We start from the raw sequence: 27,247 nt of genomic DNA, 5'->3' as shown, positions 1-27,247 counted from the left end.
GGATGATAAGGACCTTACTTTACACAAGGGTGTGGAGATGGAGCATGTGGGCTGACCTGAGAAAGACTTAGCATCAGTAGGGTTTGGTGAACAACTGGCTATAGAAGGTGAGGGAGAGCTTCATTAGTGGTGCCATCAGTTGAGATAAAAAGCTTTCTGCCTGCTCACAGTTTTTACCTGCTGTGCTTTATGTGCTTAAAGAAAAGTTACAGATATTTTCTCTAAACTGAAATTTTTCTTTAACCTCATTATTACAGGACTGTCATATCAGACACACCAATCGGCATCTGGAGTGTTCTCATTTTAGCTATTTTAAGATCTGTTATCACTCTCCAATTCTGTTATTGTTTTTGAAATTATCTTGTAATTTTCACTGAAAAAGCTTGGAAAATGTGTTGCCATCTGTACTTTAGACTTGGTACCAATATTTACTGTTGTGTTTTTGATATCATTTTGAGTGAGTTTTGCTTTGAATTTATTAGAAAATAGCACATCCATTTCAGTGTGGGTGAGTAGAAGATGCTCGGGAACAGATCGGTACCAAGTGCAATCCTGATAAAATTTAAGGTAATGCGTTGGGCAATTAAGTTCCCATTTGGTCACTTGTATTGACAAGGCACCCTTATGACAACAAATGTGTTCTTCCAAGAACATTACAGGGTGTTTGTTTATTTGAAGGAGGGTGCGTTGTTGGGGTTGTTTTTAGTGTGATGTTTTGCTTTTCACTTTCCCATCAACTTATTACTAAGTAATGTGAAAAGGAAGCACTTTTCTCCTACAATTAAAGTGATAGTAGTGTAAGCCAAACACACAAATCCTTGTCTTGACTAATTTTCTGTCATTAATCTTGTTAAATTTTGAGAAGAGGGTTGTAAGAATAGCCTACAACCTTGTGAGCGACCACCATCTGTGCTGGGGGACAAAAAGATGTTTCGGCCAATGGAAATATTTATCATAGTTTGTGGCACTCTGTCTACATTTTGAGTAAAAACAGAAAGGGGCAAAAATTACCATATGTTTAAAAAGAAACCCATTTCCAAAATCCTCCTGGCTGAGATAACAAGTCATTTTGTGCTCATGCATATTCTTCCCCTAATTGGGACTTGTTCCCTGGTAGGTGGGATTTCTGGCCCCTGGGCCTTGAGAATGAGGGTGAGGAGGCCTGTAAAAAGTGGAAGGCCTGTGGATGGAGGGTAGGGTGTGAATCTTTTACCCCTGTGACTGGTTTGTCTACTATAAGCGCTCCTTAAAATCACTGCTTCCTCTGTAAGTTACTTAAGTGGCCAGCATAGTTCCTAAGACATAGTAGATACTCAATAAATGTGCTCATTTCTTCTACTTTATTTTTCTCTCAAAGTGAAACTCACCTCAGAGAATCAGAAGACATTTCGTTGCCTTTGAGTAGTGTAGGCTCTAATTGCCTGACAATAAGAATATGTTATTTCCAAATATACACAAATAGATGTTGGTATTGTGCAAATTTAGAGTATCAGTACTGAAGTAATATCACCATGATCACAATTGGAGCAATGTCTGCAGAAAGGTGGATTTAAGCGGGCTCTTGGCCCAAGTGGGAGATATGGATGGTAGTTAAGAAGAGGGAAAGCATTCCAAGTGGGTGGAATGGCATGAGAAAAGGCACGAAGGCAGGAGTTAGTAAATTGTGTGTGGGCGATGGGCAAGTTGATAAACTGGGTTGGACCAGCCTGACTACATTGGGGCATATTGAGAGATACTCACACCTACTACTCCCTCTGCTTTACTGCACTTCCCCCTCATTCTCTAGGTCTTAGCTTAGACATCCTCCCTAGCCCAGCATCCTACACTCAACCAAGTCTTGCTAGGTGCCCTCCCGGTCCTCTAATAGCACTCTCTACCTTCTACCATCATTCAGACACTATATTATGGTGGCCACGAGACTTTAAGCCCCTTCATGACAAAGACCATCTAGCTTACTCTTACCTGTGTCTTTCGCACCTGGCTTAGCTTAGTAAGTGCTCTTCGTAGGCACTTAATAGGTGTTCAGCGAAGATTGTTAGGAGGTGGGAGGAGAGGAGATGGATGGATAAGGTTGGGCGAATAGAGGAGGTACAGATGACGGAGGCCCTAAGCTATGGCTGAGATTCATACAGAACTCAAGCTGCCGTCCTTAAATTGCACCTTCCCACCACAGCCCCTTAGTAAGACCTCCATTAATTTTGCTTACTCCTGTAAAACAGAAGAAACTCCACCTACATTTTTGGGGGTAGACAGGATGCCCCAGCTGAGTTAAAATAAATAAAAATAAAGCAGGTGGTTTAGAGCCTGGTTAGCAATCCATGCAAAGATAGCATAGAAACACCAAGGCTCACTTAAAAACTAGCTGCGCATTTGAACTTCCCTTCACTGCCATTTTTACAGCTGAGAAGAACAATCTCTGGGCTTTTTCCTATTTGATCTCTTGAGCTACCTTCATTAGACATGATGACCACACAAAGCTTTTTTTCATTGAGTTAATCATACCAACGTGATTTCTTAAAGATAAAGCATAAGGAAAGACACTTTGAAAGTACAATTTAAGTCTTTCAGTAATCCTGATAAAAAGAAGAAAGCAAGAAAAACATTGACAAATCAACAACTCTTACTGGTAATAATGTCTGGGAGGGGCATCCCCAGGAAAATGACAGTGACCTTTTAAGAGGGCACCACACCCGTTCTGCTTATTCCAACTGTGTGAGATAGAGGTGTCGTCTGATGGCCTTCCTGAAATTGTTCAGCTCCCTAAACTCCTTTCTCTCCACATGTAAACTGCAGATTATACTGTCTGCCTGACTCCCGGTGTGGGGATTCATCTGTTGGCATTCACAAGAGGCCCATGATATGGAAAGCACAAAATAAAGGTAGTCATTACTCTAACAAGTAACAGGAACAGCTGTGTAATGGATTTAAAGTTTACACTTTTTGGTATAGTTGATTATTCATTAATGGCATGTAATAGCTGGAACCTCCTTGTTTAATAACAATTACCATTATTAATATAAATAAAATGGAATAAGACTGAGCATGAATGGAGTCTACATTTCAATAGCAATATCATCTTTCTGTGCACAACTTAAGTTCTCATACATGGTACAACCTTTACACTAGTGTTGTCTTTTAGAAATTAGAGTAGACTTTGTGATTAAAACAATGTTCCCCTGAACACAAAAATTATACTCTGTCTTCCTCTCCTGTTCCAGTAACTAGTCGCCCCTTACTCCTTTCCGGGAACAGTCCCTCCCCCTGGCCTGGGGCTTCAGCCGTCTTGCCTCCTCAAGAAACTATCAGTTATCTCTCCCTTCAGCTGTTCTTCATGGCTCCTTCCCATCAACATCTTGACATTCTCAAATACTTACATCTTTAAAAAATGCACCCCTGCAAACACGCATTCCCTTCAGACACTGCTCTTCCTTTCTTTTCCCTGCTCCATCAAAAGGTACCAAAGAGTTGCCTCTTCTTACCACCTCTTTCCCTCCCTCCCTTCCCTCTACTGCACCTCAGTCCACCTTCTGCCCCATCACACCATCAGAGCAGCTCTTTTTACCATCCCCAGGGACCTGCATGGTACTAAATCCAACGGACCTGTTTCAGTTCTCCAATTCTTGACATCTACTAAGAATAGTGCATGGAAAGCAAATATTTTTGACCAAGTATATCTGAAAATACCTTTTTTCTGTCTTTAGAATTAAGAAGGTAGCTGATCTATATTTGTTGGTTGGAAATACTTTTCCCTCAGAATTTTGAAGGCTTGCCCTCTTACCTTTTAATTTTCAGTATTACTGTGGGAGGCTGAGGGCCATTCTGACTCCCTGTCCCTGTGTGTTCTCTCTCGAAGTCTGTCAGTCTTTCTCTTTGTCCTGATCTTCTGAAATTTCATGTGACGTGGGTCCCATCCATTATTTGGGACACTCTGTCGGGCCCTTTCAGTCTGGAAATGCATGTTCTTCTGCTCTGATCAATTTTCTTGGTTTAACTTAATTATCTGCTCTGCTCTGCTTCATTTTTTTTCTGCACTTTTCTGGAAATCCTATTATACTGACCTCTTGAGGCCATCTTCTGATTTTCTTATCTTCCTTCTAGTTTTTCATATTCCCTCTTTTTGCTCTACTTTCTGGGAGATTTCCTCAATTTATCTCTAAAATCTTCTCTTGAATTTTTAACTTTTTAATTTCTTTCAACTTCTCAAATCTCTTTTCTTTTTTTCAGATCGCCCTCTGTTATATAGTATCCTATTTTTGTTTCTTTGGTATCTTTTCTTATCTCTGAAGATATTAATGGTGGAATATATGAGTTTTTGTCTGTTTTGTTTTATTTTTTAATTACCTTTCCTGTTTGTTCTATTTCCCCCAAGTTGCTGTTTTTCAATTCATTTGTTATGATTTCTCTTTCAAAAATGTGGTTTTCCTCACACATCTATCTGGTAGTCCTTCGTTTTCTGCTCATGTTTAAAAGTGGGGGCCTACACTCTCACCACTGTTGTTCAACATAGTACTGGAAGTCCTAGCCTCAGCAGTCAGACAATAAAAAGAAATAAAAGGCATCCAAATCAGCAAAGAAGAAGTCAAACTTGCGCTCTTTGCAGACGACATGACACTCTGTGGAGAAAACCCAAAAGACTCCACCAAAAAATTGCTAGAACTGATACAGAAATTCAGCAAAGTCGCAGGATATAAAATCAATGCCAGAAATCAGTTGCATTTCTATATATTAACAGTGAAGCAGAAGAAAGAGAAATCAAGGAATTGATCCAGCCATAAGATACCTAGGAATAAACCTAACCAAAGAGGTGTAAGATCTGTACTCTGAAAACTATACAACACTTACGAAAGAAATTCAGGATGACACAAAGAAATGGAAAAACATTCCATGCCCATGGATTGGAAGAACAAATATTGTTAAAATGTCTATGCTACCCAAAATAATCTACACATTCAGTGCAATCCCTATCAAAATTTCATTAGCATTTTTCACAGAGCTGGAGCAAACAACTCTAAAATTTGCATGGAACCGAAAAAGACCCCAAATAGCCAAAATAATGTTGAAAAAGAAAACCAAAGCCAGAGACATCACAATTCTGGACGTCAAGCTGTATTACAAAGCTGTCATCATCAAGACAGTATGGGACTGGCACAACAACAGACACACAGATCAATGGAACAGAATAGAGAGCCCAGAAATGGACCCTCAACTCTATAGTCAACTACTCTTCGACAAAGCAGGAAAGAATGTCCAATGGAAAAAAGACAGTCTCTTCAACAAATGGTGTTGGTAAAACTGGACAGCCACATGCAGAAGAATGAAACTGGACCACTTTCTTACACCATACACAAAAATAAACTCAAAATGGATGAAAGACCTAATGTGAGACAGGAATCCATCAGAATCCTAGAGGAGAACACAGGCAGCAACCTCTGTGACCTGTGCTGTAGCAACAGCTTGCTAGACACAATTCCAGAGGCAAGAGAAACAAAAGCAAAAATGAACTATTGGGACTTCATCAAGATAAAAACTTTTGGGGGCTCCTGGGTGGCTCAGTTGTTAAGTGTCTACCTTCAGCTCAGGTCATGATCCCAGGGTTCTGGGATGGAGCCCCGTATCAGGCTCCCTGCTCACAGGAGGCCTGCTTCTCCCTCTCCCTCTCCCCCTGCTTGTGTTCCCTCTCTCACTGTCTCTCTCTGTCAAATAAAAATAAAATCTTTTTTTAATTTTTATTAAATCTTTATTTAAAAAAAAGATAAAAAGCTTTTGCATGGCAAAGGAAACAGTCAACAAAACTAAAAGGCAACCTACGGAATGGGAGAAGAAATTTGCGAATGTCTTATCAGATAAAGGGCTAGTATCTAAAATCTATAAAAACTTAACAAACTCAACACCCAAAGAAAAAATTATCCAGTCAAGAAATGGGCAGAAGTCATGAACAGACATTTCTCCAAAGAAGTTATAGAAATGGCCAACAGACACATGAAAAAATGCTCCACGTCACTCGGCATCAGGGAAATACAAATCAAAACCACAATGAGATGCCACCTCATATGGGTCAGAATGGCTAAAATTAACAACACAGGAAACAACAGATGTTGGCAAGGATGCAGAGAAAGGGGAACCCTTCTACACTGTTGATGGGAATGCAAACTAGTGTAGTCACTCTAGAAAACGGTATGGAGGTTCCTCAAAAAGTTAAAAATAAAGCTACCCTATAACCCAGCAATTACACTGATAGGTATTTATCCAAAGGATACAAACATAGTGATTCGAAGGGGCACATGCACCCCAATGTTTATAGCAACAATGTCCACAATTGCCAAAATATCGAAAGAGCCTAGATGTCATTGACAGATGAATGGATAAAGAAGAGGTGGTGTATGTATGTATGTGTGTGTATACACACACACACACACACACACACACACACACACACACACACAATGGAATATTACTCAGCCATCAAAAAGAATGAAATCTTACCATTTGCAACAATGTGGGTAGAACAGAAAGACAAACATCATATGATTTCACTCATATGTGGAATTTAAGAAACAGAACAGATGATCATAGGAGAAGGGAAAGAAAAAGATAAGAAGATGAAAATAGAGAAGGAGGCAAACCATAAGAGACTCTTAACTAGAAAACAAACTGAGGGTTGCTAGAGGGGAGGTGGGAGGGGGTTGGGGTAATTGGGTGATGGGCATTAAGGAGGGCATTTAATGTAATGAGCACTGGTGTTATTTGCAACATGAGTTGCAACATCACTAAATTCTACCCCTGAAACTAAATAAATAGACAGATAGATAAATAAATAAATAAATAGTTAACTCTTCAAATTAAAAAAGTAAAATAATTTTTTTTTTGAAGTGGGAGCCTAAGAGGCTAATTGGGAGTTTTTGAGAACATGGTTAGGGCTTGCTGACTGTGTCACGATAGGGAGACGTAACAGGACCATTTAGTTGGAGACTCTCTGATGCCCAGAGGAGAGTCTTCTGCCTGGAAGGAGATATGCCTGACTGCCAGAGCCCTGGGGAGTCTCCGCATTCAGCACACAGACTTCCCTGAATTTTTCCTTCTTTTCAGCATGGTGACCCCACCCTTTGCAAGCCCAGTGACCTTCAGTCCTGGGACCTTGTTCTCCAGGGAGGGCGAGGCAGTTGCCAAGTGATGTGGAATCTGGGAGGGGACTGGGCAACACACTGCTTCTCAGGGAGAGTCGTAAGTAATCCGCCCTCACTTCCTGACATCTGAGGGCTTCTGCAAGTGTAAATTGGGTTCATTCTCAGCTTCCCCACTGCTGGCTTAGGAGTCTGTTTTCTAGGGCTTCTGCTAAGTCCTTTAACACTCATCCATCTGGCTTTCTAGCTTCCAGAATTTGGTTTCTCTTGTCTCTTTCTTGTTCTTTTAGCCCTTGTGAGTTCATTCCCCTTTTGAAAGGGGTCTGGGGAAGGAGCAAAAGTGTACAAACCACCACCTTTATCCAGAACCTAATAATTCTTCTAGGACGAATTTATGTCATTTTCTAAATTGTAGCCTGTGGCAGCCTCCTATTTCAATATCTGTGTCCTAATAAAATAGTAGTTTTAAAAATAATTCCTGAGCGCTTTGGTGATATTCAGGTTGCTATAAGGAGTGCATCGTCCCCTCCCTTACTTTAGCTCTGTCTCCTAAACCTAATACAGCTGACTTTGCTTTTATTGTTCATTAAAGGAATTCCTAGTTGAGTAGATTTTAAAAGCACCTCATCTTGCCTTATTGTGCTTGATTCTGTTATTCTTGAATGCTTTCTATTGCCATTTAATGCTTATTAGGAACCAACAATGTATTTTTAAAATTGAATTATACAGGGCCTCTGCTCAGAGAGCTGCTGATCTAAATTGGAGGGTAACAATTCCTGTTAATTAGCTGAATCCTTGACTCCTGTCAAGCCACCTTCCTTTCTTAACATCCCAGCTCTGCTTTGAGTCACAACATTGCTTGTTAGGACAAGTTAGCTGTTACCTTTTACTTGTTAATACAAGTGTTTTGTGTATTGTTGTAACTGAAAGTTTTTTGGCCCGTGGCCGAAACTTTTGCTTACTGCCCTCGTGCAGACCTAGTGCAAATTGCAAAGTGTTTTTTGCCAACTCTGTTCTGCTTTGAGCCATTTCCTGGTTACAGCTGATTATTCAATGCAACTAGATTAATTGTAGGGGCAATGCCGTGCCCCTAGAGATGGTTTGGACTGTAGACAGCATTTGCAAGATGGCCGCCCAGCAGGCAGTATTCAGACAGAGACCAAGAAGGCCTGTGTGCCCGCAGCTCATACCCACAGGTGCCCAAGTGGCATCAAACTCAAATCTAACTTGCAGATTCCTTCCATCAGTCTTTTCCCATTTCAACTATCTTTACCAATCCCAGATGTTAGCATATGGCTGCAGAGCAAAGGGAATCAGTGGTAAACAGGAAAGTTCAAGCTGGTCCAGCAATGCAGCCGGTTGGTATGAACGGGAATTAAATGTTTTCTTTTAGTTGAGGGTGAGGATATACCATTAACTCATCCCCTAAAGCAGGGGTGAGCAACCCATGGCCTACAGGCCAAAACTCCACCTGTTTTCTACTGTCCTGTAAGGATGTTTTTACAGTTTTAAAGGGTAGTTTAAAAAAAAAAATGATGAGGAGGAAAAGGAGGAGGAAGAAAACAAGGGGGAGGAGAAAAGGGAGGAATATGTAACAGAGACTGTATGTGATCTGTAAAGCCTAAAATATTTACTTTCTGGTTCTTCACAGCAACAGTTTGTCAGCCCCTGCTCTAGAGACAGCTGGCTCTGCCTCATTCCTTTCCTGCCCCACGTGCTCCCTCCCCAGTCAGGCAAAGCTCTCCAGGTCTTTCCCAGGCCTTCAGCAACTTAAATATGTGTGTGTTCATGTGTGGTTTCAAGAAAACAATTAAAAATAGATTTGAATCTCCAGTTCTCAAGTTTGTGACATCTGAGCAGATTTATCAATAAGAAGGACAGTGTTACCAATATGTATGTGTGCACACGAGTCAGCATGACCCGTGATAGATTACATGCCTAGCTGCCTTGGGGGAAAACAGCAAAACTATGAGCAGTAATTTTGTTAACCCTTTTGGCTTAGTGGGAGATAACTGTCAGGAAGACATATGCTGAACTGGTTTCTCTTGGATGAGTATAAAATAGGAACAAAAATACAAACATGCTTATGAGGTACAAATATCCTTTCACTTACTGAAAGCCTAACCAAAGAGAAGCCTCCACTTAAACTATTAACTTTGGAATTAGATAGGTAATTTTTAAAAAAATAATGATTTTACCAGTTATTTTCCCTTACTGTAGATATTTGCCAAGATTTGGTCTTTTCCTTAAGAGATGTACAAGGATGGGGCGCCTGGGTGGCTCAGTCGGTTGAGTGTCTGACTCTTGATTTTGGCTCAGGTCATGATCTCAGGGTCGTGAGATCGAGTCGTGAGATCGAGCCCCCTGTGGGTCTCCATGCTCAGCGGGGAGTCTGCTGGAGATTCTCTCTCTCCCTCTGCCCCTCCCCACACCCCTCCCCTGCTCTTACGTGCTCGGGCCCTCTTGCTCTCTCTCTCTTTCTCTAAAAATAAATAAATCTTTTTAAAAAAGAGATGTACAGGGTTTATCACCATTTAGGTTTTCTAATTTTACAGTATTTTTAGTCTGTGTGCTCTAAAGCATCCACATACCATTTCCAGGTGATTTTTCCAAAAACATAGCTCTGATCCTGCCAAATTAGTCTAATCAGTAGTAAGAAATTAAACCAAATAAGTAAATTACCAAACACCCCTTTTTGAGGCAACTAATTAATATAAAAGTCATAGAAAAATGCCAGTTGTGCAGTTTTCCATTGTTCAGTGTACACAATTAATTCTTTGTGTGTTATGGGATGTTTTCGTATTTGCCTTGAGTCCATTGACCAATTCAGTGTACTTCTAAACTGATTTTTTCCAACAATGAAATATTATCCCTCTGCTATAAAAGAGTAAACTGAGGATAGAACATTCAGATGATTTTTGGGGAATAAAGCTTATAAGGGTAGTTTATATCTCTAATACCCAACCTATGTCCAAAGTATAACCATGATCAACAGTTAATGTTCATCTTCAATAACACATGTGAATGACATAGCCAAGTAACTAATTTAATGCTCTATTCTTTCCTTTGATCCCCACTATGACTCTGATCCAGGGAACACACAAAATTGTCCTGTTGTCATAGGATTCATCTCCAACTGATAAAGCAAACTAGTTCTGAAAATAAGCATTGAAGTCAAACATTACTTTGTAATTTCTTTTCTTTCTTTCCTGAAAAGTTTCATTTGTAAAAATAATTTTAATTGTGTATCATCTGTTGCTTGGATATTAGATTGTAGAAATCCAGAGGTTAACAGTACCTTCATGTCTTTAAAAATGAGAACATAAAATGGAATCCCAGCAAGCTGGTCTTGAAGCTTATGAGCATATGCTGCACAATTCACCATATAGACTTGAGGGGGGTACTCTTTCCAACAGTGGATGTTTAAGGAAGAAAAACCTAAGTCCAAAGAACATTGTAGCTGAATCAGAGATGCTAATACACACTCTCTTAGCAGGCATAAACCACTTGTATACTTTTTGGAGGTTTAATCATCTGAGATTGATTAATGAGGCCTACTGCTGACTGGGTAGAGCAAGGGAACTTATATATAATACAAAGATGAGATGAATGGTTAATTTAGGGTGTGAAACTTATTCCAAACTGGAATGCATTGAAGTTACAATAAATATCCCTAAAACATAACTACAAAATTAAAAAAAAATAAAGGGGACACAGAAGACATTAATTAATTCATAATAATTGATAGTTATCAAGAGTAGTCTAAAGGAGTACAGATCTTTGAACTCCCTGAAAGTTGTCGAATTCCTTATTCTGGCTATTCTGTTCATCATGAACAGAACCCATCATGATTTTCTTAAAAAGAAAGAAAATAAAACCTGCCCTTTCGAAACAGATCTGGAAAGGCTTTGAAAGTCACTGTTGCCCGGATAACGTGGTTACACTTCAGCTTGTATTCCTGTAGTTAATGAGCTTATACACTCCTGCAGGGAGAAGGCTGAGCCGTCCCAAGGGACTACAATGTGACAAATGCCCCCAAGCAATTAGAGGCTGATTAAGTATTTATCTCCTTTACAGGTGGGAAGGAAAGAATGAAAATGAAGTGGGCAGATGTAAGGAGACCGGCAAAGTTCACGTGACTGTGGATCTCAAATATTACCGACCAACCGAAGTGGTAAGGACTCCCTGGCCACCCAGGGCATGGCCACATTTGGCCGGCTGGCTGGCTGGGAGGATGTTCTCACTGAATATCCACAGCCAGCTTTCAAAGCTTTCCACTGGGTTCTCTGACATCCTTCAGTGAGCAGTTCCCAAACCAGAATACAGTGAATTGAATTTGAGATGTTATCCTCACCACATAATCCATTGCTTTATAAAGGAAGACAAATATTGCCTGATGAGTGGATGAATACAAAAGTTTTCTGTATTAAGAAATGACATATAGATCGTTAGAACATAACGTCCTCCTTTCCTAAGCCAAGGAAATAGTTGATTTAAGAAATGGAGACTTCTATCAAAGGCAGGTCTCCTCACATTATTAGCTCTGATAGCTGATCCCTGATACCTACAGGACAGGATGTCTGATTTACAAGGCCCTCCATGACCTGCAGGACCTCGAGATCAGGAGGGCGGTTTGCCTTTCCTTACACACATGCACTCACACATGTACACACACTCATAGGCACCCACACACACTCACACAAACCTAAGCCATAAAGGATCCCCCTGTACATTTTTTAAGATTTCGATCACATACTGTCCTGTCTATGAATCCTTTTCTGGTCAATATACTGCTACCACTAAAATTTCTCCTCCTTCATTTGTATCTATGTTATACACTATACATAATTATGCTATAACACCTATTATAATTTATTGTACTCATTTGTTTACATGACCTTCTCTTTACCAAACTGCAAAGTCTTTGACGATAAGGACTTTTATTTTAATATCTTAGGCTATAAAAAGTAGGTGCTTCATAAACATTGACAGATGAGCGGATGAATACAAAAGTTTTCTGTATTAAGAAATGACCTATAGGTTGTTAGGATATAACATCCTCCTTTCCTAAATTTATAAAAATTTCTAGCTTGGTGTTAATCACTTTCATGTGGTCTACTTTCACACTGTGGTGACAAAACCCAACATGTTAAATATATCTAAAGATAAGAGAAAGCAGCATCTTCAGAGAGAAATGTTCAGATGTTACCTAATGAAATATACATTTGCTGTGAAAATAGAACCCATTTTATCTGTGCTTTGAACCAAATTCCTATCTGTTGTACAACATTGCAGAGACTAGGAAAACCCCAGTGAAGAGAGACTGAAAGTGAGTGTGTCATCAGTAACCACCCTTTAAAATGTCCTGTTTTAAACAAAAGAAAAAACTTCATTTTGTGGACTCTTCCACACAGGGGGAATAAAAAGGAAAGGAAATCAGCAGTGCTCAGAGACTAGGGCTGTAGAGTCCGAGCATTGTCCTGGCCCAGGGCGTGGCCGGGTCTTTGACACACAGTGAACAATGGCTCCCTGTGCTACCGGCAAGTGGGTGTGCGAGGGAGAGGATGTGCTCCGTCTCTGGGGGAGGAAGATACCAGCACAGCCAGGGATGCCTGTCTGTGGAGCCCCCTAGCCACCCTGCCTTCGCTCCCCTGCCCCAAAGAGGTGCCACAAGGGTGTCATTTTTCTGGAACATGGCACAGATTACATAAATGGACAAATTTGTTTCCATCCGCACTGACAAACATTGTCATCTCAGAGTGGAAAATTTACTGAGCCAACAGAAACCTCAATCCTTGTAACAATTTAAACATGATTCTTTCTCTCTCCAACACCAAAATAGTTTCAAAAGCTAGGAAGTCATTAAGAATGGCTTGTCTGTCTTTCTTACTTAGGCAAGGTGTGGGATTGATAAGGACACAGAACAAAAGAATTTGCTGAACAGGAAAAGGACCCTTAGACTAACAAGACGGTTCTTGGAGTTTGTATCGACCCCTCTTTCCTGCCCTAACACTGCATCCCTCCTCTCATTTCTTTTATTCATGCAAATGTCATCATCATACCTGTTCTGCAATTCTGTTTACACTGATGTTGTTTGAACAGAAGCGCGGCATCTTATTGCATATGCTTGCTTTAGTTTTTCACTGCTGGAGCTCTCACCCCAGATTCCCTTTTGATTTGGAATTCCTGGCTTGATTTGGGATTTCTAACTGCATTTCATCTTTCTAAGCCTTTAGGCTGCGTTATTTTTGTTCATCCTACTTCAACTTAGTATTCTGTTGGACAAGCTTTTCTTGTATGGTGAGACTAAACTTTTAACCTCATTGCTCAGAACAACGAGTTTTCCCAAAACTTGGACCAGCTTGACAGACTTATGTTGAATTGCCTTAGGGGTGATAGTACTCTCCCAGTTGAAAGGTGACCAGAACTGGAGACCGACTTGTAAATGAGCTTTCACTTAGGTGTGGGGCTCTAACAGCCAACACATCTAGAGTCATGGAGCATGAGTCCTGAAAAGCGCCCAGCTTCTCTGAGTTTTGTCAGTACTCAGTGTAGGATGGACATGGAATTCTCCCATGTCTTAATTAGATCCTTCCCATTTCAGTGTCTTAAATCTATCTTGCAAGTGACAGAGGCTTTTTTCTTTCTTTCTTGAATTCTTTTAAAAGTCTGATCTCCTGATCAGCTTGAATCATGTACCCTCCAAGATTTTCAGCACACAAGGCACTTCAAAGCCAAAAGGCATAAACGAAATCTTAGAGTGTAATGGTTCCAGAATGATTGATAAGGGAAAAAAAATACCATCAAGTAATAAGAATATATCGGGTCTCAGAACATCAATATCCTAATGCAATTAAAGGAACATAGACCTTTATGTTGTTTTTTTTTTAAGTAAGATTCACGCTAGTTTTTAAAAAGGCTCTTTACCCAGCATAGGGCGGCACTAACCCAAAAGAGGCCACCAATGATTCCATAGAGAACATATTTCCACACACACCAGTAATTTTTGTCCTCATTGATTTAGCCACCACAAAACCTTAAATCTTGCTTCTGTTACCAACATGGAAAGTCTTGAAAGTTTTTGTTCTGAGCTAAGGACTTTAGCATCCAGTTAGAGCTGAATGGAGTCACATTCTTTTGGTTCTTTACCTATAAATCTCTGTGTCTCCTTTAAATGTTTAGGAGTTTTGCTTCTGTGAAGATCTTGATCCTGGAAATTAGACTTTAAATCTCCCATTGCCCCCTGAATTCCAGTATTTGGTGATGGCGACATTAACACTTGAGTTCCATGCCTCTTAAAACTCCCATCTTGTATGTAATTTCCTATATATGCAGCCGTTTATACACAGACGCATTGCGATCGCAGAGAAGAAGTAGTGGTGTAGTGCTTACGTGCAGGCCCCAGGGTCAGACTGCCTGAGTTCAAGAACAGTCAATGAGTAGCTGCGTGACCTTAGGCAAGTTACTCAACTTCTCAGTGCCTCTGTTTCCCTGTCTTTAAAAATGGGATTAACAGAAGGGCAAGAAGTTTATAGAAGTGTTGAAGAATTAACAGTCAATTATACAAAACGCTTATTAAAACAGTATCTGGCACACAGTGAAATACCCAGTATCGATGCTGTCATTGTTATTTATTCATTCATTCATTCACCAAATATTTACCACACACTTTGAGGCCCCGGGAATACAGTATGAACAAAACAGACACATCCCCCCTCCCCTCGTGGAGACTGTACGGACAGAGGTATGCATCAGTTACTTAAATCTAGGACCTTTCGAAAAGTAGAATGACACATCGTGAATTGTACAGATTAACCAGTAAAAAATAGATAAGAAGGTATAATAAAGGCTTCAGGCAAACATTAATAAGTACTTTGATATTTTTATTCTTGCTTTAACCTGATTTTCATTCTTTCTGATTCTCTTTCTGAAGATTCAGTAGTTATTCAGTGATATGAAAATATGCAAATATGAGAAAATTTATATTGATTTATTACTTAATTTAAAATAACCATGAAGATTTTTTCGTTTTGTTTGAGAATTTTGCACTTGCAAAATGTGCAAAGGTTGGATTAATGAGAAATTCATCCTAATGTGACAAATTTTTAACCACACCAAAAGGTCAGCCCACTTAAGGGAAAAAAAAAAAAGCTAAGTTTTGTGTGTGTGTGTGTGAAACTAACAAAAATCATTTTTTTCTGCAGAGCATTTTAGGAAATGGCATAGGAGATACATTCACAGACCAGAATTCAAATCACATATCTTTCATGAGAAATATCTTGACTTAAACACTACTAGAGGATGTGAATTCAAGTTTTTCCTTGCTATATTATTTGTCTTAACATTCATTTTGCTTACCATTGTATTTCTAGTGTCCTCGATTGTGATTGTTTTTTGTTCTATTTACTTAGATACTTTATGTTCATTCCCATTCTTTATAGATATTAGAAAAATCATGAGTTAAAATCCAGATTTGAGAAAGCAATAACTTCAAAGAAGTCCAACAAGCTAGTTAAAACAACACCTTCCTTCAGGAACAACATGTGGCCTGTTTCTAATCAAATTACCATATGCTTGTCGAGTTGTCCCCTCTGCAAACTTTTCCTAATATTTTTCTGTAAATGATGTTAAGTTAAATGGCCCGTAATTGCTTGCTCTATCTCATAGCCCTGTTTAGAATAATGCTACGTAACACTTTCCAGACCTCAGGAATCTGATCTCTCACCAGAGGATGTGGTGCCTCCCCCAGCCCCATCTCTGGGTACTGGGGGTCTTGAAACTGTCCCCTTCTCACCCTTCCCCTCCCAGAGCAGGAGATTAGACCCTCCCAACTCCAGCCCTTCATTTTGTCCACCGCTGTTAGCGCCAGCTGATCTTTCCCTGTCCTGATCCGCTGACCTCCAAAGCTCTAATCCTGCTCCTCCACTCCTCCTTTTCTTTGTTCCTTGTTTTGACTGGCGGGAGCCAGGGTAAGAAGATGCAGAGAGAGCAAATTAAGGGCGAGTCCCTTTCTGCATCCCTGGACCTGTAAAAGGAAAGACTGTTCTGTAGGATCCCTTCCAATTTTCATGTCCTAGCATTCTCTGCTTCTACAACTATTACAGTGGAGTGGGATGCTAGCAGTAATGTCCCATCATAACGCTTCCTCTGAACTTCTTACTACTTGTACTTTATAAATAGTTTATATCTCTAAATCACTGTTTATATATTTTAAGCCTCCCTCTTAGGCTCCTCATACTAATCTTTATATCCTTCCTTAATCACATTGACCTTTCCTGCCCTTTTCCTTCCTTGGACTTAACCAAAGGAGCTTTAAGTTTCAGTCTCTTCGGTTGATTCTCAAATATTCCACTGTATGTTTTCCATACTTCATAGGATCCCGTACAGAACCCCCAGGGGCATATAACATTCCTCTTAAAGCCTGTGTTCTTTCCTTAGTTGCTACCCCACTCAAGAGCATTTCATATCTAATGAAATAGTAATTGTGTACTTACTTATAATGCCCCCAACACCCTATCTTTCCTTGAAAGTTCTCATGCTTAGATCCTAATTAGAGCAATGTAATTAAAGATGCATAAAATCTATATGAATATACATGACCATATACTTTCTCTTATTGAAAAATATTTTTTGTATTTGTCCTGAAAACTCTCATATCCTTACATAGATGGTTTTATTCTCTGCACCAATAAGGAATTCCTATAAAATCTGTACTTTTTTTTTCTAAAAAAGCTGTCCAGCTAATGACTACCCCCATTTATAATTACATTGTTGATCTCTTGACATCTACAAAAGAAATTCCAAAATCTCAGAAATTCTCTTTAGCCTCTGCAGTTCCTTGTCTTAGGAAGAACAATTAGTACTTGAGTTCTGCTGGTACAGCTCACTCAAAGTATAGAATTACTTATGCGAGGCCCATCCATCACTGATGCGATCACCTGTTCCCTCCTTATTTTCATCTAGCCAGTAAGATCTAGATTCTGGAATTTTAGAAATCCCCATTTGTTTTTTGTTTATTTTTTAAACAAATTGACACTGTTCTTCCTGTTCTTTCAAGCCCTATTTATCTTCTAAAATAACTATAATTCAAAAATCTTTATTCATGGAGATTTCATAGATATCACTATCTATGGTTTCATTCCTCCGCCCTATTCTGCTTTATCCTCCCAATAAGGTTAATTATTCCTTATCAAGTTTGATTTTTTTTTTTCCCCAGTACTTTGTTCACTGGCGGACACCAAATACTCCAGGTCTACCAAAATTTAGTCTGTGTACATCTACTTTGGGCTCCTATCTATCTTTATGTTACCCTAGAGGCATCCTGTTGCCTCACTCCCCATACCCTTGGCTCGTGGCAGACTGGTTTCTTCACTCACTGTCACATCTGTTAGCAAAGTTGAGCGCTCATTTGACTGCTTTGGTCAGAAACCTCCAAGCTGATATCCACAGCTGATGGTCTAACTCAGTAGCTCTGCTCTACCTCCTAGACAATTATACTTAATGTGGTTGGCCTGCTGGTAGATACCTAGTTCCATTCAGCGCTGTTCAGTATAGGCACTGTGCTTAGTAGCAAAATCCAGTTTGTACCTTTCGTACTACGTGATAAATTTGCTAGTTCCCTGGGTAAGTCAGATGTGCACTGCTTCATGAAGAGAGGAGTGAAGAATCTCTAAAAGAAAGGTGTAAGAATCTCTAAACTTAGAAATAGATAGGATTCTAGGTACTAAACGATTCCCTAATTTTAGGATTTATCAGGAATTCTTTAAAAATAGTATGCTCATCATGTACATTTAAAATACAACTCTTATTTACCTTTAACGTCTCCAAAATACATCAGTATATACAAAATAAAATATCCTTATAGGATTGAGGTCTTAGAGATTCAATTCAAGAAGAATGTTTATTGAATTCCTACCGTGGAGGTGAGTCCTAGCAGCACTATGAGAAATATGAAGACGGATGAGATAAGGTGCCTGTCCAATGGTAATGCTCAGACAGATGAGGGGGAGCAGCTAGGAAGCTACTGGGACAGAGGTGAGAAAAGCAGTGACAGATGCCAGGACATTGCAGAGATGGTGACCACAGGGCTAGGTATGGATTGAACGGTGACATGTGGACAATAGACAGGAACTGAGGGTGGCTCCCTGGCATAGAGGCTGAGCAGTGAAGGCAGGTGGGAGACCATGATGCCGGAACCCACATCAGAGACATAGCCAGAGGACTGAGTGTGCAGGGGGAGGTGTTGAGGAGTTCTGTTACATTCATGCTGCCCTGGGGACACCCCCATGGCCATATCAAGCAGAAGCTGGAGCCAGAGGCCTGGTGGAAAGCAAAGAGGTCAGGTTTAGGGCTAGCTGTGCAAAAGTCAGAGTTAAAGCCCTGAGATGAGCTCCCCGAAAGAGAGCACGGCAGGTGGCAGGCGAGAAGAGCATGAACAGGGAGCTAGTCACAAAGCCAGGCAAGTTTGAATTCCAGGAGATAAGTCTCAGAAGCATATTTTGAAACAGTGGGTTAAGAATTCACAGAATTCACAAATCAAGCGTTTGTATCCAAGAGCCTCAGAGCCAGACTAAAGTGTCTCCCACCCTAGATAAGCATCCCCTGCCTTTGAGGCTCCCTACGGATTTAAAGGGCTAATACCAACAAGTTTACAGTAGCTGGCAGATGATTACTACATCTCAATCCAGGCAAAACTGAATTTCAGGTGTAAGCAGATGTAAGTCAGATATAATTTCAAATTGATATGTCCTAGAAGTCAGGTTGCAAAGCCTTTTAGAATTCTTAAAGATGAAAGAGCTCGTGTAAGTATAAGGTACTTTGTGCTGCATATTACCAGTTTTATTACTGTCATCATCATTAATTATGATCATCTTCCACTGTTGTGAAGTCATTAGTTATCGAGAGACATCTGAAAGGACACTTTGAGCTCCTCGACTCCAGAGATTCTCTTTTATTTAAATATTTATTTTGTTTTGTATCTATAACTTCATGCAGAAAAGGTTATTTGCTACTTCCAGCGCTGTACTTCTTGATCCAATGGCAGAAACGATGATCATGGTGAGAGTAAGGAAGTTGAGTTGGTGACCTCGCTTCTGACTCCACCTAAATTGTGAATTCCTAGAAGCCATAACAGCCCCTCAGATCCCTAACATGCTAGAGAGCAGCCACCAAAGAGAACACATTAGGCCATCATTCATGTTCATATTTACCTGCCAACCAGACCCTTCACTCCTTCCAGGAAATCTTCCTGCAAAAACCTATCTTTGTACTTGCTTCTTAGAACCAGCTAGATGTCACTTTTATGGTCTAGAATCTGTGTTGGTTTCCTATTACTGCTCTAACAAATTATCACAAACTTAGCAGCTTAAAACTACACATGTTTATTATCTTATAGTTCTCAATATCAGAAGTCTAAATTGAGTTTCACTGAGTTAAAATCAAGGTGTTGACAGAGCTGTGTCCCTTCTGGAGGCTCAAGGGTTCTCGGGCTGTGGGGTATTCTATGGGCAGAGAATACTTAATCACTTTGAACCAATGCTAGATCACTGTGCTTTCTGTTGTTTGGAAAGCACATTATTAAGCACTTCGAGGAGAAAGAAGAAATGGAGGACTCTGGCTCATTGTCAGTTTGAAGTTTCATAATGTACACACTCAAAAAAACCCACTAACATGTACTTGAACAGCTGTAAATGAGGACACACCATCCTTAAATCTGAGGGAACACCAGGCAAAGGAACAAGAAAGGAATGGGAGCTTTAGACTAAGGTTTTGGAAAGACTCGTGGTTTAAGAGAGAGAGAGTGCATTCCAGGTTGGAGCAGGAGGTGTCCTGGGAATGAACCAGTGGGGCCTACAGAGACAAAAGGCCAGGAGCCCGTCCCATGGATCGAGTCTGTCCAGCAGGGCTGTAATGACTTTCCTTCCCAGCTTCCTCTTGTCCCCCAGCGCATCCTCTGGTCCCTGGCACTGGGTCTCCGGCCTGTCTTGTTTCTTCCTGTATTTTTACCTTCCTGTATTTTTCTTCCTGTACTTCACCTTCTCTTTTCTTGCTATCATGAGTCTTTTTTTTTTTTTTTAAGATTTTATTTATTTGGGAACACAAACAGGCAGAGGGAGAGGGAGACACAGGCTCCCCACTGAGCAGGGAGCCCCATGCGGGGCTCGATCCCAGGACCCCAGGACCATGACCTGAGCCAAAGGCAGATGCTTAACCAACTGAGCCACCCAGGCACCCTGAGAATGAAATTAATTCTATGTGGAAGTGGTATTAGACACTACATTTTAGATTCAAGTTGTTTCTATTATTTCTGGAAAAAAAAGTTAGCAGAGAAAATGCACCTAAATGATTATCTAAAATCACGTGTTGAAATTTTGGGAACATGTCAACTGTTCTCTAAGTCAAGATATTGAAGAGAAATAATCTGTTTCTGATTAGTTTTAGCTTGGGAAGATTAGAGAGTGCTATATTACCTTATTGATATTCTAAAATTTAAAAGAAAGTATAGTGGTAATTTGAACATGTTCTACTGGCCAGCATTATAAATTTAAAAAGTGTAAGTCTCAACACTTTTTATTCCCAACCCTGACTTTTATAAACCTTAAAGCTTCTAACTTCTCTGTACTTCTGTTTTTTTTTCCACTGTAACATAACAATGAATATTTTCCCGCAGTCTCAAAGGGCATATTGAAAAACTGATGAATTATTAGTTTCAAGGCCCTGCACAAATGTCAGCCCATTGGTGAAGCCTTCTTTGATTCCCTCAGGCAGTTAGCACTTACCTCTTTTGAAGCACTTGTCCCATTGTTTTGTGATGTGTCATTTCCACCTGGGACCTTGGGGGCAGGAATGACATCTGATGGCCTTGGAGAGTACATGATATATAGTAGGGGATCAATTAATGAATGCGTGTATGCCACATCAAAGAATCATTCTTGTGCTTTACAGCCAGCTCTGGCGTAAACAAAACTACTCAAACCACTCTAATAAACTGTAGCAAAGAAGGAAAAAAATATATATTTTCCTCTTTTTCTTTCTTTTTGAAATTCTATTGCAAGCTGAGTATTGAGTTTATTCACAACTTACATCTGTACATCCAACCTTTAAACAAAATTCATATTCCATTTATATCCCTCTGTCTCTGTATATCCCCTTTTCAGGAGTTCTTTTTTTCTTTTCTGTCCCTTTCTTGTCTTCTCATGTTTTTGTTGATATTCTCTTCTTTTTTTCTTCGTCTTTTCTGAAATTCTTTTGTCCGTAGGTTCCGATTGTTTCCCCATTCCCCTCCGTGCAACTCTTCTTTAAGCGATTCCGACCATCTCAAATAAGCTTTTAGTCAATAACGACACACCAGAGTCGTTTACTGGTGCCTCCGTATAGGAAGAGCTGGTAACGGGGATATTACATCCTGACTCTAGAGCAAGGTGCCTTTGGCATCCACATGATGTATAATGGGTACACTGTTGTGCGCTGCCCATGTGAGAATCCTTATGTTGTCTCTGAAGTCTTGGAAGGAGTGCACGGTTAGCATCGCATATGCAAAAAGCCTGCTAGGTTGCTTCTGTCTAAGAAAAGTACACCTGCCAAACGGAGGCATTTTCAACTTTGAGCTGCTAATAAGAAATGCCCCCGTGGCAGCTACCATCTTTCTTTTACCTACCCTAAGACTGTATTTGTGGAGCGAAGTATCATACAGCATAAGAGACACTTAATTGTTCTTTTGCTTTGTCCATTGTACATGTTCCTCTGCTACTTCATCTCCAAAACTCTGAATAAAAAGGTGAGGGGTATAGATCCGTGAATAGCTACAATGACTGGTATTTTTACTGCAGAGCCAAAGTCTGCCAGAAACCTAATGGCATGGTATCGCTTCCTTTCCTCACTCAGAATCTTCAGTGTTTTTCTTGTTTTTTATAAGTACAGATTAAAATGTAAATGTATGATTATGTAAGAAAAGTGATAGTCATTTAGGACAATATTTTTTTTTAATTTCTGAAATAAGCGTTAGACTTGGAGAAAATATTTTCCTAGTAAGGCTTGTAATGTCTTCCTCTTTGTGCAGCTATTTTGGTGAAAAATACAGTCAAATGCACTGGAATAAGCTTTGGACCTACTTTCTAAAACACAGTTTTGGGGGCGCCTGGGTGACTCAGTTGGTTAAGCATCCGACTCTTGATTTCAGCTCAGGTCATGATCTCAGGGTTGTGAGATGGAGCCCGGGGTCAGGCTCCACGCTGGGGGTGGAACCTGCTTAAGATTCTCCCTCTCCCTCTGCCCTTCCCCCCCCCAAAAATAAAATAAAATATAGGTTTTTTTAAATTTTTATTTAAATTCTAGTTAGTTAACATACAGTCTTATATTGGTTTCAGGAGTAGAATTTAGTGATTCATCACTTATATACAATACCCAGTGCTCATCATAACAAGTGCCCTCTTTCATGCCTATCCCCCACCCACCTCCCTCCATCAACCCTCAGTTCATTCTCTATTGTTAAGAGTCTCTTATACTTTGTTTCCCTCTTTCTTTTTCCCCCTTCCCATATGTTCATCTGTTTTGTTTCTTCAATTCCACATATGAGTGAAATCATATGGTATTTGTCTTTCTCTGACTGATTTACTTCACTTAGCATAATACATTCTAGCTCCATCCATGTCACTGCATATGGCAAGATTTCCTTCTTTTTTTCTTTTTTCTTTTTAAAGAATTTATTTATTTATTTGACAGAGAGAGACACAGCGAGAGAGGGAACACAAGCAGGGGGAGCGGGAGAGGGAGAAACAGGCTTCCCGCTGAGCAGGGAGCCCGATGCGGGGCTCGATCCCAGGACCCTGGGATCATGACCTGAGCTGAAGGCAGATGCTTAACGACTGAGCCACCCAGGTGCCCCTGATTTCGTTCTTTTTGATGGCTGAGTAATATTCCATTCCGTGCGCGTGCGTTTGTGTGTGTGTGTACAAATACATGCCCCATATAGTTTTCTTAATATTGTGTTTCCCAAATGAAGAGAAGTAGCCTGATTGAGTATGGCTCTCTTACTAAAAATATTAAGTTATACTGAGAATGTGAAGAAATAATTCTAATGGATCCATGAATCAGATGAATAGGAAAAAGAAAAGAGGGAGAATGTGGATCAAAACATTTGCTTTTTTTTTTTTTTTTTTGAGGACTTTGTTTTGTGTGGCCAAACTGAGATGAGAGAGAAGCCATTTGTACACAGTTTGGCACATCTGTAAAATGTAGTGTGAGGGTGGGGGGAAGGGAAGTCCATGGATCTAAAGCCTGTTTGTCTATGGGTGATATGAAATACTCTCTTCATGAATCAGCACCTCCCACTTGCCCTAAAGGTGGGATGGCTGTTGATACCAATGCGTTGTCTCCTCTTTCAGCTAGTGAGGGAGGGCAGTGGGAAGCAGTGCAGCCAAAGGGAGGAGACACTGGACAAATAATGCCCACGCATCCGATCCTCGTGTGGGCGAGTGGTAGGGGCCCAGGAGCGGCAAGGACTTGCACCCCAGCATCACATGTGCTGCTGAGCAACCACCAACTGATCCAGCAAGGAAACAAAAAGATAAAATGCTGGAGTCCATTAGTAAAACTAGGACATTTCTTATCCCATAAGGATAGTGGTGGGTAAGGGAATGGTTTTAATCATGGTTTTCCGTAGCATATTTATGAAAAGGTTGGCACTTAACCTCCTGTCATTTGGGTTTGTCTGGCAAAATATAAAACAAAATTTAGGTGGTTGTCCATTTAGGGCATCCACTATGGGCATATGTCTTCTTATTTATCAGTTTTACATTTGTGACTTGGTTCTACATAGTCTTGTGTTTACTGTTTCATCACTTTGGGGTAAGCATGGATACAATATGGTCATTGCTTTCTACAACAGAAAGAACTTTACACATCTGCAACATTGTCCCCATATGTAGATGTACGTCTCTCAGTCTGTTTGATTCAGATCATTCTCTCCTCAACCCTCCCCCAGCTAAATGTTTGTATCATTCTGCTACCAACCAATATTGAAATCCAAACTAAATAACCTATCGCTTCCTAGAAATACTCTCCTCTCTTTTTCTACATTTTCATGATGTTGCTCTTTTTTAAAAAATAATTCAACCTCTTTTCTTTTTTTCCTTCCTTCATCTTTATAATTTTTCCAGGCAGCAGAACTTCATTTCTGATTCCCTTATACTTTGTGATCTACATCACAGATTTAAAGGAAAGCGTGTATTTGTTTTTAAACATGAGTTGATAAGTCATTATTTCTTCTGCACCTTCTATTTGTGTGGGTGACATTTTGTGCTTCCACTTTCTAGAATGTGGTTTTTGCAGTTATTGTCATTTGTGGAGACCACTGGCAATGATATTAGTTTATTCATCCAAAGGAAAGAACAAGGAAAAACACTTCCGTTAGATAATTAGGAGTTAAGATAGAATGCAGCATTAGAAGGTTGTACGTTTAGCTATCTACATCTTCTACTTGACACATCGTCTCGGTTTCCCTGTCTCTTAAATGAAGGGTGATTGTGCTAATCTGCATAGAGGTACTGGGAGGCTAAGTTAATGTTTGTGAAACATGTTGAGATTTTATGACCAAAGATACCATCTTAGGGTAAATTGATGTGGTTTTCATCAAAGAACACTCCTCAAACAAGGAGTCTGGATTTGTTTAGCTGAATTAATCAACATTTTCTGTATCTGCTGCAAAGTCCCAAACCTCTGATCTCTTGGAGCTTTCTCTCTTGATCCTGGAGTCTGTTTCTAGGTGTAGGAGAGGATTGGAGACTAGGTCATGGTCACGGAATTGTAAACAGAGGAAATGTGTCAGGTATTAGTAAACACTCAGGTGAAGGACTGGACGAGGTTTGCAAGGAACCTTCTGCTGGTGACTATCCAGCCCAGCCACCCGTCAGGTGCTTGCTGGCTACCACATCACGTCAGCTTTGAATGCTCATGGTGGCCTTTGTCATGCCAGGTTAACAGTCCCTCTACAACTCAACCCATGTGGCCAACAGGGGTCTATACTGGCAGAATCGGACCGACTTTTTAATCGATTTTCTTTAGCAAGTTGATGAATATATCTACGGTATTCTCAGCCATAATGTGGATCAGCTTCTCAGGAGTATGCACATATACAAATGCTTCTCCCTGTATGGTGGAGGGTGGGAATATAAAGTGGAGTATTTAGAAACAAAGTCAGTTTGACAGGCATGGTGGAGGTAAACAGCCTGACTTCTGCAGGAACGGTATTGACAAGCAGTGAGTCTTTTTTTTTTTTTTTAAGACTTTATTTATTTAACAGAGAGAGAGATAGCGAGAGCAGGAACACAGCAGGGGGAGTGGGAGAGGGAGAAGCAGGCTTCCCACGGAGCAGGGAGCCCGATGCGGGGCTCGATCCCAGGACCCTGGGATCATGACCTGAGCTGAAGGCAGACGCTTAACGACTGAGCCACTCAGGTGCCCCGACAAGCAGTGAGTCTTGGGAAGCTTCCAGCTACATCGTGGGCTCAGACTTCAGGGATTTAGGCAATTATAAAAACAATTTTTTAAGATCTGAAATCATTTACATTAAGCTCACTTAATGTAATTGGGTGATGCACCCTTATGTGGGTTGGGGTTTTATCGTTTTACATATATGTAATTTTTATTGACTATTTCCAGAAATAATTCCACAGTTAAGCCACAAGCTGTTGCTTGGGATGCAAACTCTTCATTCTTGGGTGCTCTGACCCAGTTGAACCAAAAGACGATTTTTCATTGAGAGAAGAGACATTTTCCTTCCCCCTAAACTTCAAGTTCTGGTTTTGAAACATAACTCTCAGTCCCAACTTTAAATCCTAGTTAGAGCATAAATTCCTGATAAATTCCTCTCTTTCCCATTCTTGTCTGACATAAGTGGTGTCTCAAAGCCGTGTAAGGGCAGCTCAGAGAATCAAGTTCTCACCTTAGGAAACAGAGAGGAGTCACATCACTCATTCATTTCTGTCTGCTTTTGTGAAAATCAGCTAAAAACCGCAGGTCCTGGGGTGGGGGGAGGGGGTGGTGGTTGGGAAGCAGGCAGCAAATCGCCTTGCCTTGGTGTTGGCCTTTGCTGCCATTTTGAAGGTGTGGCAGATCTCTGCTGCCTTGCATCTCTGTGATTTCTCCAGCACAGAACCTCATTGTTATTTCTTCCAGGTGCCTGGGGAAGCGTTATCTTCTCCATCATCATTTCAGATGGGGAAACTGGGGCACCACGAGGCTGAGTGACTTGCCTAAGGTCATGCCGTGTGGTACTGGCCCAGCCAGTTTCCAGGCTGTGGTTCCCCATTAAGCCTCCCTCCCTTTCCTCCAGGGTCATGTGTTCCAGGTCACCCGAAAACTTTGCATTCTGCCCCTTGGCCTCCAGGGACACCTGCTCTCGACCCGTTTCCAGCCAAGGTGCCATCAGCTGTGGCACCAGGAGGGCTGGCCGGCACTGTGACTCTGTGAGGGTCTTCCCTGGCCTTTTCTCAGCACAGCTTTTCTTTGTTGCAGTGAGTGTGTTTGCACCTACTTAATGGTCTGAAACTATAAACCCAGCAGGCAGAGTCCGGTGATGTGTTCGGAGCACATAAACCTGTCCTGTCTACCTACAGAGTTGAGCACTGTGAACGGCTCACAGGCCATCAGAGGATATGATTCATTGGCCGCTTGCCCCCATGGTCCTGAAGAGTCATTGACAAGTGGGAGGGGCCATGGCCCAGCTCGAGTGCATCACCACATCACCTGACAATGGCTCTTTGTCCTTTCAGCGTGTGACCGGCTGGCATTTTACTTAGCACGGAAAAAAAGTCTTTTTGAGGAGCACTTCTGGTTTAGGTTGAAAAGAAAAATCAAAGCCAGCAAGCTACAGCATAATAAGATGTGACCCTGGTGGCTTTTTGCTTTTTCAGGTAACAAGTACTCTTCCCCTGGGGCTGCAGGGGATGTTAGTAAGGCCCAGAGGCCTACCTGGCAGGCACTGTTCTTTCTTTCATGTGCCCTTGGAATCCTTAAAGTAGACTACTAGATTTTAACTGACAAGGAATATTCTACCAAAGCATTTATGATAGGCACAGGTTGGGGTGTGAGGGGAACCAAGCCTGCTTTTACCAATATCCAAACCATTT

General features: G+C 40.7%; 1 protein-coding gene across 1 annotated transcript in view; it reads left to right on the top strand.

Annotated features, from left to right (window-relative positions):
• The window catches only part of GMDS (GDP-mannose 4,6-dehydratase), a 628,435-nt gene that overhangs the window by 521,862 nt on the left and 79,326 nt on the right, over nt 1-27,247 (top strand). The window contains exon 9 of the mRNA XM_032424781.1: nt 11,199-11,295. Coding sequence (XP_032280672.1) covers nt 11,199-11,295 — 97 coding nt within the window. The remainder of the gene's footprint in view (nt 1-11,198; nt 11,296-27,247) is intronic.

This window comes from Phoca vitulina, unplaced genomic scaffold (genome assembly GCF_004348235.1).
Source record: "Phoca vitulina isolate PV1807 unplaced genomic scaffold, GSC_HSeal_1.0 scaffold31, whole genome shotgun sequence".
In the NCBI taxonomy this organism is placed as follows: Eukaryota; Metazoa; Chordata; class Mammalia; order Carnivora; family Phocidae; genus Phoca; species Phoca vitulina.
The sequence above is the reverse complement of the archived record's forward strand: the minus strand, read 5'-3'. Positions and strand labels throughout refer to the sequence as shown.